The sequence below is a fragment of the Peromyscus leucopus genome, chromosome 5 (genome assembly GCF_004664715.2).
Source record: "Peromyscus leucopus breed LL Stock chromosome 5, UCI_PerLeu_2.1, whole genome shotgun sequence".
Taxonomy (NCBI): Eukaryota; Metazoa; Chordata; class Mammalia; order Rodentia; family Cricetidae; genus Peromyscus; species Peromyscus leucopus.
The window spans coordinates 23093126-23106442 of record NC_051067.1 but is presented as its reverse complement, the minus strand read 5'-3'; the positions used below and the strand labels follow the sequence as shown (position 1 = coordinate 23106442).

General features: G+C 42.9%; 1 protein-coding gene across 1 annotated transcript in view; it reads right to left on the bottom strand.

The window, feature by feature from the left end:
* The window catches only part of C5H6orf52 (chromosome 5 C6orf52 homolog), a 32226-nt gene extending 25682 nt beyond the window's left edge, over positions 1-6544 (bottom strand). Inside the window, 3 exon segments of the mRNA XM_037206446.1 lie at positions 772-817; positions 6104-6380; positions 6507-6544. Of these exon segments, the coding sequence (XP_037062341.1) occupies positions 772-817; positions 6104-6380; positions 6507-6544 (361 nt within the window).
* Between the last annotated feature and the right edge of the window lie 6773 nt (positions 6545-13317).

The window sequence follows — 13317 nt, the reverse complement described above, 5'->3', positions numbered from 1 at the left end:
ACCCCTTGTAGATGATAAAAGCTAGAGAACACAAAGGGACAGAGAGGAACCAGTCTTTACTGGAAATAATGCTCTCTCTCTCTCTCTCTCTCTCTCTCTCTCTCTCTCTCTCTCTCTCTCTCTCTCTCTCTCCCTCTCCCTCTCCCTCTCTCCTCTCTCTCTCTCTCTCTCTCTCTCTCTCTCTCTCTCTCTCTCTCTCTCTCTCTCTCTCTCCTCAAACCCTGCCTGCTCAGAGAGTCTCCAAAGAAGAAAAGGCGCCAAAAAGCCCAGTCCCACATTCTTGGTGACTATTGTAACTTCTTCCCTCGATGCTGCCCCAGCTGCCCAAGTCCCCACCTAAGCACTCAGTTTTTGACCATACTTAGGCACAAACCCAGCTTGTGATGGACAGGTTATCACCTCTGTCCTACAATCTATAAAACTTTCCTGCCCTGGCCTGGGCACTCATTTCTAGGACCAGAGAACCCGCCCAGGAGTCGCTTTGCTCAATAAACCTGTTGTTATACTTTTTCAGTTCTACTTGATCTGGCTTAACGCATCAGCAGAGAAACATATTTTTGGGTGGGGGTGGGGGTAGGAGAGTGCACAGAAAACCTATTAGACCCCATAGAAACAGTCTCCCCAGACAGGACAATTCTCCAAAGAGAATTTTTAAGCAAATCTACAGTGGAATTTTCCCGTCAGATCTCTCAGTTTCCAGCAACTTGAGAGAATGAGGTACCTAGAACTTGTTCTTTTTTCTCAACCACTGCAGCTCAGGGTTCACATTACCTTCTAGAAGTTCTTCACCTTGGCTTCCAGATGGGGTTGAGGTTTCCTACAAAGAAAATGAGTATCTTAAGAGAAAAGATGCAAAGATTTAACATCATACATGCTTTCTCGGGATAGAAAATCTAGCTCAGAAAAACATAAACCCACTAAACCTCCCCAAATCATGAGGTAGGTGAGCTGGACTGCAGAAAAAAATGTTAAGCAGGCCATGAGGCTGACAACAGCTTCTGGGAACTGTTAGAATCCCGGGGCCCAGGAACCGCACAGCAGAGGCTCCTGGCATTAGGCTCTTTGTGTTGTCTTGCTTAACACAGGATTTCATTGCGTAACCCAGGCTAGCCTCTAACTCTTAATCCTCTTGCTTCATCCTTCCTAGTGTTTACCACCATGCCAGACAGACTTCCTATTTCTGTATCAGGTGGCCTGTTCCCCGCCTTTACACTGGCCTCTCTTGCAGAAGTCAATTTGCAACACCTCCAGGAACACAATCTCCTTGTGCAGACCCCAAGCTCCCTCCCACCAGCCACCTAGGGCTAAGCACAAACCCATCCTGTTAGGTACCCACGGAGTCACAGAGAGTGCAGAGCAGTGAAGCAATGAACCACATTTTTACCAAATGAGGAAAGTAACTTCCAGAAACACCTCAAGCATAAATTTTGGCTGATTAATCCAGACTGTGTTGGCTCTGGGGTGGCACACATGTGAATGTCCCCTTTACACACACCTGCTGAACACTTTTGTGTATGTGTGCATGTGCACATGCATGTATGTGGAGGCTAGAGGCTGACATTGGGTGTCTTCCTTGATCACTGAACTTTATTCTTTTAAATGTGTTTAGATTTATTTTGTGTGTATGAATGTTTTACCTGAATGTATGTCTGTGAACCATGTGCATGCCTGTTGTCCACAGAGAGGAGAAGATCCCCGGAACTGGAGTTATAGATAGTTGTGGGCCACTATGTGGGTGCTGAGAATTGCATCCATGTCTTCTGCTAGTGCAACAAGTACTCTAAACTCCTAAGCTGTCTCTCCATCCTCTCTCCCCACTGTATTTTGAGAGATGAAGTCTCTTACTCATCAGTTTGGCTGGAAGGACTGCCCAGCAAGCCCCAGAGGGCCTCCTGTCTCTGTCTCCAGAGACGCTGGAATCCCAGATGTGCGTCACCATGCCTGGCTTTTTATGTGGGTGCTGGGCATCTGAGCTTGTGTTCTTGCTTGCCTGCCATGTGCTTTATTCAGGGTTGGGGGCCACCCCAGCTTTAGACACTGTAGCAGATATCTACCAGAATCGCTGTATCCAGGTAACCAGGAGAATGAAATAGTTGGTTTTCACTGTATCTAGGGTAACCATGAGAATGAAGTAGCTGGTTTCTATAAGTACTTAGACCTGGAAGAAATCATTGTGGAAAACAGTGATCTAGAGAGCTGTTTTTCTGAAGGAGCTTTACAGCCTTTGCATGACCCTGGTCACAAGGCAGTCCTGACACACCTGGAGCGTCCTGCGTTATTGGATACTGCGAACAGCTCACAGTAAGGACTAAAGTTGCAGGGGTGTGAGGACTTCCTTCCCAAAACATATAGATTAGATCAGGGGCTTTGGTACGAGGAACTTGTTTTATCCTGAAAACAACCTTTGTGTAACAATCAAGAAATATGGCTTGTGGGGGGGGAATATGGATTTGCATGGCTGCTTGGGGTTCAGTTCATAGAAACAGTTCCTCCCTGCTGCGACAGCCTGAATACATTTTGGAGTGATCTTCTTTCTTCAACTGACCTGAGCAACACACAACATCCAACAAGATGTTTTCCCTTTTAATTATGCACAGCTGTTTCAAGGTCCTAGCACCTACATTAGGTCCTAGCACCCGTGAACTTAAACTTCCCTTGGTAATAAATAGATTGTATTGGGAGGGAAGATACATTATCTACCTAAAGGTAGTCTCCTCTTCCCTCTGAAACATGTCCTGGTTTGAATAATAAATGATTCAGTAACGGATGTAATCACACCAGCTGTGTCTCCCCCCACCCCATTTATAAGTGGGTAAGCCACCAGAGTCAGAGTTTAAAGGGGGTCTTTAAGTGATCTCATGTTCTGTCCTTTCCTATCTCACTCTGATAAATGTGAACTCTGAAGAGTTTGGGAAGCAGAAACTCCTGAAGAGAGAGCATCTGTGGGACATGAGGGTCCCTGACCAGGAGTCACCAGTAGTCCTTAAAGGAAAGGTTTCGACCCCCAGTGTCCACACAGCAGCTCACAACACCTTCTGCAACTCCAGTCCCGGAGGATCTTGCACCCTCCTCTGATCTCTACGGGTACCTGGCACACACATGATGAACAGACATACATGCAGGGAAAATATTCAGACACATAAAATAAAAAATAAACCTAAATAAACAGAAATAGCTGAGTGTGATGGCTCACACCTTTAATCTAATAATAATAATAATAATAATAATAATAATAATAATAAATAACAACAAAAATTAACTGTTAGAACAGAGGGAAGGGTTAATAAGGTGGAGAAAGAATCTGTTATTTTAGTGCTCTCATGAGTAGAGAGAAAAAGTAATTACTGAGGTTGATTAACATGAATACCTACATTTGTCTCCTTAAAGATATACAGGCAATCCCCAAACAGAGGGTAAAAGAACAAAATGTGAATTCAAACCTCAGAGAACAACTTTCTTTTAAAGACTTATTTATTTTATGTATGAGTGCTCTATGTGCATGTACATCTTTATGCCAGAAGAGGGCATTAGATCCCACTATAGATGGTTGTGAGCCACCATGTGGTTGCTGGGATTGGACCCAAGACCTCTGGAAGAGCAGCTGGTGCTCCTAACGACTGAGCCATTTCTCAAGTTCCAGAGGGCAAACTTTAAAAAACATACAGAGCATCTGTTAAAAGGATGCCCCTCTCTGGGGTGGGGGAGAGAAAACAAGTTGTCTTATATAAAAGGCACACCTGAAAGACTTTAACAGTTGAAGGTAAACGCATTTGTCAGAAAATTGAATTATGAAAATGAAATATACATGAACAAAATATTAATTTTTTAAAAAGTTTTAGAAACCAAAGGCCTAGGTATTAAATTCAACATCGGTGCTAAGAAGAGGCCTTCATCACTGTGCATGTCAGGACACAATTCAAGTGACAGCCATCGCCTTTCAATGGCAAAGCTCACTTTTCTCACTGCCTGATCACTTATGTGGTTAAGCAGAGGACACCACCCCAAAAGGAGAAAATTGACAGGACAGCATGGGACATGGGCACAATGAACATTTATTTATTTACTCACTTATTTATTTGAGACAATAGTCCCCTGTGTAGCCCAGGCTAGCCCCAACTCCTGTTTCTCTGGCCTCAGCCTCCCAAAGTGCTGGGATTACGGAGTGTGCACCATCACTCCTGGTTCCCAGTGAACATTTCAGCAGCTGTATACCCTGGACAATTAATAGATCCAGCTGTCCTTGCCTATTTGATTGGTTTCTCACACAGACGAGAACCCAAATAAGCCAGCACTCTCCCACAGACAGCAATGAAGTGCAAATTCAAGGTTTGGGGAGAGCATTCTGTTGCTTAACAGTATTATTATTTTATATTTTTGAGATTATGATATAATTATATCATTTCCCCCTTCCCTTTTCTCCCTCCCAATCCTACCATATACTCTTCCTTGTTCTCTTTCAAATCAAGGCCTTTTCATTAATTGTTGTTACAATTACTTACATATTACATATCATATGCTCATATGCACACACACACACACACACACACACACACACACACACACACACACACCCTATTGCTGAAGATACACCTCAGACACAGGGCCCAGAGGCCCCTGAGCTAGAACTGCCCTGAATGTGTTCTCTCTCAGCACATGCTTCCCGGGTACCAGCAGGTGACACACACACAAGCTTCCAAAGGAGGGAAGCAGCCAATGTCCTTCCCAGTTTGGATGGGTGTGAACCACAACAATGACCAGCTTGGCACAATGACTCTAAGGGGGCAGTAGTGGTACGCATGCCTTGGGGGTAACCAACAGCTCTCTTACTGGACTTCAGACCCACTCAACAAGAGGGAAATCACGCCTGGTACTGGAAACCTAGCCAGCTACCCAGGGCTAGTGAAGGCATGGATCTTGGGAGAGAAACTTCAACCACCACTTTACTAAAACAGAGTAATTCCTAACTACATTTTAAATGTTACTTAACATTTTAATTCAGCCCCTCCACTCCCGGAAATGTAGTCTCAAAAGCAAAATGAACAAACAAACAAAAACAAACAAACAAACAACTGGGCGGTGGTGATGCATGCCTTTACTCCGAGCATTCAGGAAGCAGAGACAGAAGTTCGAGGCCAGCCTAATTACAGAGCTAGTTTCAGGACTGTCAAGGCTACACAGAGAAACCCTGTCTCAAAAAAACAAAACAAACAAACAAATACCACAAAAAAATCCAGGCAAACACCTGAAGGAAGGTGAAAGTTGTTCAGATACCAAAAATACTTTGAATATTAGAAGAAGATGGAATAAAACCCATAACTTCTCTAAACAGGGTTAACTGAGCTGTTGGAGACAGAATCTCCCTCAGGAGCCCTAGCTGGCCTTAAACTCAGAGAATCTACTGCCTGTGCATCCCAAAATTTTAGGGATATTGGTTTTGCTTGTTTGATTAGTTTGGCTTAGGTACTGGGCTTTGTGATGCTTGGTATCAGCTCTACCACTGAGCTACAACCCCCGGGTCCTAGAGGGTCAAGTTTTAAAGAGGGTTCTCTTTAAAGAAGCTGGAAGTACAAGCGAGTTTTTTGGGTTTTTTTTGTTGTTGTTTTTAATGAAGCCCCATCCCTATCCTCAGCAGAAAGAAAGCTCAACCAACTCGGCTAGGAGGCATTTGGAAGAAAGATGTAGAAGACAAATTCATTCCAAGGATACTTTCCTCCAAGCTGAGAGGGAATGAGAAGAGAGGTACAGGTACATCTTCAGGGGACTTAGAAACACATCACTGATCGGTGTTAAAACATCTTTCTAAATGGTCTCCATGTCTCCTTTAGCCAACCAAAGTTCTTTCCAGGCCCAGTTTAAGTGACAGCGAAATCTACTTCTAATGATCATCTAAAATTTACTAGCAAGCAATTTTAGGTCAAGATTTAATCAGTCTATTATTTCACTTTCTAGAGGAGTCAGAAAGAATTTAAATCATTTGCCTGTCCAAAAAGAAAAAACGGGAAGAAAAAACAGAGAAAATAGGAGTGGAGGGGGAAAAGGTAAGGAAATGATGCTTACACTATCAGGCACATAGATGACTAAGAGTTATTTCAACAAGGGTTACCTCTGGAACAGCCCAAGATCCAGCTAGGGGTTCAGGCTGCTCATACACAGGCAGAGGGCTGGGCCCATTTCCATTCACTGTGGAGGCATCGCTGTGGCAGGAATGACGGAAAAAGCTGTGCGGCTGTTCACTACTGCTGCCACAGGGGCAACCTAGGCTGTCATGGGACCTCAGCTGCTCCCTAAGGACAGATGGAAGAGGACATGGAGTGACAGTCATCACCTACGGTGGCAGCACCACACACGCACTCTTCCAGAAGTTTCTAGTCAGGATGGTTCTGCTTCAACCATTAAAAATGAAATCGCCTATGTTCCAAGGAACAGGCCGGTGGTTGGCAAAGAACTTGCATTAAATAACACTGGGGCTTTCATTCGAAGTATAAAATAAATAAAACCTCACTCACCTTTGCCAGATGAAGTAATAGTTATTTTGTTGAGCCATGCCAAAGCCTACAATATCCTCCCATCTGGCCACTTCTCCAGACACTGAAGAAAACAACTTGACCACTTTATTTCTGGGTCTGAAATTACATCAGCTGGATCAACCCTTACAAACACCTCTTATAAGTAGCCATGAAAGAGGGCAATTACATTTAGTGGCAATTCCTGCTAGGCAATTGTTTCCTGACAAAGAGGCAAAGGTATGAGAGGAGGCAGGGATGCATCTGCAAACACGTGGGGAAATGTGTGCAAATGTCTCTGGCTTCCAGCTGCCAGTACCTCCTAGAATTGCTGGGACTGACGAAGCCTGCAGAATTCTCTGTGTATTTGTGTTGTGAACCTTGAAGAAGCCAGACGTCTACATTGCCTGCTCCTCACAACCCCTTAGTAGATAAGGATGTCACTTTCAATATCAACAATCTAAACAAATACCAAAATCTGACCGGCTCTCCCCTCAGTGATATGCTAAGAATAACTCCTGGAGCCAATACCTCATGGCTTTCTCTTTAGATGCCTAAGTAAAGAAACTATTATTTCAACTAGCTGCAGAATCAAGAGGGAGCTGAGTATCACATACACTTTACACTAATGCAGGTCCAAGCAAAGGAGACAGGGTTTCTCTGTGTAACAGCCCTGGCTGTCCTGGAACTCACTCTGTAGACCAGGCTGGCCTTGAACTCACAGAGATCTACCTGTCTCTGACTCCCGAGTGCTGGGACTAAAGGTGTGCGACACCATGCCTGGCTAGATTTTAAATTTTTAAGACAGGATCTTTGTATAGGAGGCTGGCCTCAAACTCAAGATCTTCTGCCTCAGTGGCCTGAGTGCTGGGGTTACAGCTGTATCCATATTTTTTATTTTAGAATGAAAAGCATGATACAGCAAGTACCATGCAAGCTTTAATGTGCATAGAAACTCTCTAATGTTTTCTTAGTGATTAAAAGTATTTATTTTAGTGTATGTGAGTGAACCTGTGTGTTTTTATGCTCCATGTGCATACAGGAGCCAATGGAGTCAAGAAGAGCGCAACGGACCCTGGAACTGGAGTTACAAGTGGTTGTGAACTATCATGTTGGGGCTAAGGCAGCAAACCTGGGTCCTCTGCAAGAACAGCAAGTGCTCTCAACCACTGAACCATCTCTTCAGTCCCCTCTTAGTGACTTTCTAAGGATGTCCTCACAACTTCTCATTTGCCAAGGGAGTATTAATTATTGCACCCAGGCTCATCTGCCAAGGCAGTATTAATTATTACACCCAGTCTCATCTGCCAAGGCAGTATTAATTATTACACCCAATCTCATCTGCCAAGGCAGTATTAATTATTGCACCCAGTCTCATTTGCCAAGGCAGTATTAATTATTGCACCCAATCTCTACAGATGCAGTGGTCTCTATGCCACTGGAATGGCCCCAATAAAGGTCACATTACCCCACTCTGATAAGTATCAGGAAATAACCTTTGCTCTAACATTATGAAGGCTGGGTCTGGGTGTCTGTTGACTGTGGACTCCTTCTACCAGCACTGAACTGGCCTGCTCCCAGGGTCACTTGACTAAACGGATGCCTGTGTAAGCTACTGGTGCCTCCATTATTGCATCAAATCAACACAATTCCTAACTCCTGTAGCACCAGGACTCCAACAAAACGTTGGTGATGAAGGATTCTTTCTATTAAAAAGAAAAAAGAAAACCTTATTCCTTTATCATTTTAGAGCATTTTATAGAAAGACAATCAGAATCATGGCTGTAAATGGATGAGAGTTGAGGCTGCAGACAAGAATGTGGAGACTGAACATTGCCAAGGGGGTCAGGAAGCTGAGGACAGGAGAGGCCAACATGCCATGTTAAATCCACTCAGAAAGATGTTAGGAGCTGAGGAACAGAAGGCTTTAACTAAGGACCCTGGATGAAGCTAGACATTCTGAGAACTTATGAAAGGACCAAGCAGACACCATAACAGGCTGCTCAGTCTTCTCTCAGAGATCAGGCCTCAATTTCGGTTTCCTGAGACTTGAACAAGCAGTTTTTGGGAGGGCCACGAACAAAAGACATAGTCCTTGCAGTAGCTCCCTTTCTGCACATACTCTGACTGCTCAAGGTTCAGTCAATTGTTTACTGTCTGGGACCCCTCACCAACTCAGAGCTACGTGCATGGGTCAATGTGAATGTGCTAGGCCAGTCAGTCTCTATGGCAGATCAAGAACAAGCCTGGGATTGTCCAGGCCTGCCTAAAAATGATAACTGTAAGCCCCAACTAACCCTAGACAATTAAAAGTTACTAACATGATTGCCACTGGCATAAACCAGTCACGAGTCTGTTCCTATGCAGCCTGTAGACCCCAGCCCCCTTGCTTTAAAAACCTTGACCCATTGCTACTCGGGGTCTCTCCTGCTCTGCTGCTGCACCAGACGGACAGAGAGTCCCAAGTTAACTCATAGTAAAGACTCTTTGATTTTGCATCAGATTCGGTCTCTTGGTGGTCTTGGGGGGACTCTGGGAATAACATTTGTAGGTGAAAATGACAAGGGTAGGTTCAAAAGTAATGCTTTGTGATTTTCCCAAAAGGAAAACAAACCTAGTTCAGCTGCATTGAAGCACACAAAGCAAGCAGTCTGTGTCTGTTAGTGCCCAGGGAAGTTGACCAAAATCTTGGCTTGCTTTAGAACAGAAATGTAAAGGTACTAAACACCTCTGCAAATATAGCTATACACAGCCCCGAAGTCCTAGAATCCAACAGACTCTCCACTTTCCACGTGGAAGAAGGATGGTGAATGAGTGGAAATATTACACCCTTGTGATTTTTCTGAACGGGGCTAATTTTCCTCCACTCTATCTTACTTAAGTAACCACTGCTATTCAAAAAAGAATAGCTGCTGTTCAAAAAGGAATACAGCCAAGGACTGTACTATAGTTCTTGTTTTTTTTTTGGCAAATCAAACAAAGCCAGGTCCTTAATAGATAGATATTCACCTGATGGATGAATGAATGAAGCCATGGCTCCATGGCTCAAGTGTAAAAAGCTTTGCAATCAATAACTTTAAAGCACAATAAAAATCCTGTTAGTGTGTTATTGATTGCTCAACAGTTGGTTTGGTCCTTGGCAACTTCAGTTTCATACCGGGATTAAGTGGCCTTTTACAGCCTGTTTTGAGAGAACAGGAAGTCTTAGAAGTATGTCCCGTTTGAATCTAGTTGAACAGGTATATAGCTTCACAATAAGTCCTGCAACCTGAGCTAGTTAAGACGCTGCTGATCTGGCTGGAAGTGAAAGGAAAGGCTGAAGCTTTGTTCTTTGTGAACCAGAAAGTTCGAGGTCACAGGAGCAGTAATTGACTGCCACTTAGCTGTGTGGCCTTGGAAACATCACTGTCCTGGGTGTGTTTCAGCATTTTTAACCTAATACCAAATTAGGATATTTTTCTCTGGGCTTCACTGTTTTTCTAGTTTTAACTCTATCATGGAGTTTTCATTTTTTGATGACATGTAAGTACAGAAAAATAGATCTAAAAGTGTAAAATCCGATTTTACTTCATTGAAGCAGTAATCCCCTTAAAAAGGTTAATTAAATTTTATTTATTATAAATGTTCTCCAAAAATTTAGATCCACAGATTTTCATATACTTTTAAGGAATGAAATACCCTTGACATTTATCAATGTGCCCTCATCCACCCTATTACTTAACTTTTGGCTGGCACACAAAGTCTTCTGAGCTCTGTGATTGGCTTGACTACTTTCTAAGGCAGTTTTGTTTCTTTTGTAAAATCACTTTAATACCTACACTTAATGATTAACATCCTAGAGCCAATCATATGCTATGATTCCTGTTTGGAACAGAAGACTTTGTCAAGTCACAAAGCTCTCCTCTAAAACCTATCAAATGTAAGCAAGCAAAAGTGTGATTGATGGTCTGGTACTACCAGATTCCAGTACAGGATGACATCTGTAGGAGCTGTAAGAGCTATGCATCTGGACTCGGTGCCCACACTGAGCCCAGCAGGTCAAAGCAGTGTAGATTTCATTCACAGTAATCCAGCCTCAGTGGCTTACTAGATGCCTTGTAGCCAATTAAATGACACTGTTGTTATTTTTATTTTTATTTTTTTTGATTTTTTGAGACAGGGTTTCTCTGTGTAGCTTTGTGTCTTTCCTGGGACTCACTTGGTAGCCCAGGCTGGCCTCGAACTCACAGAGATCCGCCTGCCTCTGCCTCCCAAGTGCTGGGATTAAAGGCGTGCGCCACCACCGTCCGGCAACACTGTTGTTATTTAATGGACTAAGCTGTAGCTAATTACACCACTCTTCCATTTTTCTGTAAAGACCATTTGATTACAGTATTCTGGAGTTCCCAGAACCTGCTCTGTTTTTGGAAGCAGCTCAATTTGCAAATCATGGTGTTTAATATTTTTGTTTTAATTTTGTTGGTGGTGTGTGTGTGTGTACTTGGTGTGTGTGTGTGTGTGTGTGTGTGTGTGTGTGTGTGTGTGTGTGTTGAGGGTACTGAGACAGACTCTCCTATCAAAGCTGGCTTTGAACTCTTGACTCTCCTGTCTCCACCTCCCAAATGCTGAGATCCCAGGTGTTTCTGTTTTGTGGAAGGGAGTGATGGCTGAGACCGGATCTCCTGGAGCCTGGGCCGGCCTGGAACCGTGTTCCTCCTGTAGGGAGCCACCATTCAAAGATGGCGCTGGCCTCCTGGTAGCCTAGTTGTAAACAACTCCATATATGGCTATGCTCTCAGGACTATGTGTCCTGTGACCTGTGCATGCACGGGTATGGTAATAGGCCTTATGTCCTCAGCCTATCCCGTGGCTCCCCATGTTCGCATTCTGGCGGGACCCAATCACAGTACGGCACGTTTGCCTGATTCCCTTTATAAGCAGCAGCATTTTAGTCCTGGGGCCCCTCACCTCCCACTCTCCCTTAATCAAGAGGTTCTCCAATAAAGTGTGATCTGAGAAGAATCCTCGCGTGGTGGTCGTTCTTCCTCGCTGGTCGAGGAGCTCGCCGCATCCTCCCACCTCTGCCTCCTTTATACTGGGCGACAAGTCATGGTTTGCTTTGTTCACATAAACTGCTTCACTTCACTGATCTCAATTATCGCTGATTTTTATTAAAACTTTGATATAAAGAACTTGCAAATAAAAAAAATCACACAGTCAAATTTACCAAGTCCAAAAGTCTATACACCTCAATGGAAATTCATATTGGATTTTACAGTTTTAAACACATTTTTATGCACTTATACGCCACAAAAAGTGAAAAAATCCACGAGAGAGTTAAAATTAGAATAAACCCACACCTCTAATCCCAGCACTCAGGAGGCAAATGTAGGTGGATCTCTGTGAATTAGAGGCCAGATTGGTCTATCAAGCCAGTTCCAGGACAGCCAATGCTACCAAAGAAACCCTGTCTCAAGAAGCCAAAACCAAAACAACAAAACCAAAAAACCCCAACTAGAAAAACAATTAGTTTCGTGTCCTCTTTCATGACTCACATGTCCGTCCTCCATTATTTGCATTTAGTCTTTCCTCATCACCTGCTAGTTAGTCATCCTTTCTCATTTTTCCTTTCTACAGGCTATACTGTATCTTCATGTACATTTGTTTACATCATACATTCTTATGTGCTATGATCCACATGAGGAAGAACACGGTTTTTTTCCTAAGATTGTGTGACTTTGCTTAATATTCTAAATCCATTTTCTCTCAAATTTTAATTTCTTCTTTAGAACTGAATAGTATTCCATTCTATGTATGCACCAGGTTTTCTTTCTTGATTCATCTGTTGATATAGACAGCTTGGTTTCTTTGCTATAGTGAATAAAGCAGCAATAAACATGTGGGTGCCAATGTCTCTGTGGTAGGATTGGAGATCCTGGCTATATCCCCAGGAGTGAAATAGTGGAGTTACATGGACGTTCTATTTTAATGTTTTGAAGAACCTCCAAACTGATTTCCATAATCACTGTATTAATTTGCCCCTCTATCAGCAATGAGTAAAGCTTCCTCTCTCCTCATCCTCTCCAACATTTGCTGTCCAGTTTCTTGATGATAGATATTCTGACTGGGGTGAGGTGGTATCGCAAAATAATTTTAATTGGCATTTCCCTGATGTTGAGCACTTTCAAAAATAGTTATTGGCACTTGTTTCTTTCTTGAAAACTGTCCATTCATTAACTTGCAATTGATTAGCAGTTTTATGCCCTTGGTGTCTAATCTCTACAATTCCTTGTAAATTCTGGGTATTAAGTCACCTGTGTGGAGGGTAGCTGGTAGATTTTCTCCCATTCTGTGGGCTGTTTGCTCTGATAGTTTCCTCTGTTGTCTGGAAAGTTTTTATTTTTAAGTAGTCCTACCTGTTGGTAAGTAGGAAGTTCCTGTGCTTTGGTGTTCTGTTCAGAAAGTTCTTGTCTGCACCAAGAACACTTGAAGAGTATCCCCTATGTTTTCTTCTAGATGTTTCAGCATTTCAGGTTGTAAATTCTTTAATCTATTTTGAACTGATTTTTGCACAAGTTGAAAGATATGAATCTAGTTTCATTCTTCTGCAAGTAGATAACCAATTTTGCTTGCACTAATTAATGAACTTATTACCCCCACCCCAAAAGTGTGTTTTTGCTTCCTTTGTCAAGAATTAAGTGGGCATAACTTTGCCATTTTATTTCCGGGTCTTCTACTCCATTAGTTTGTTTTTACACCAGTACCAGGTTGTCTTTTTCACTATAGCTCTATAGTATAATTTGAGGTCAGGTGGTATTCTTACTCCTTATAATTG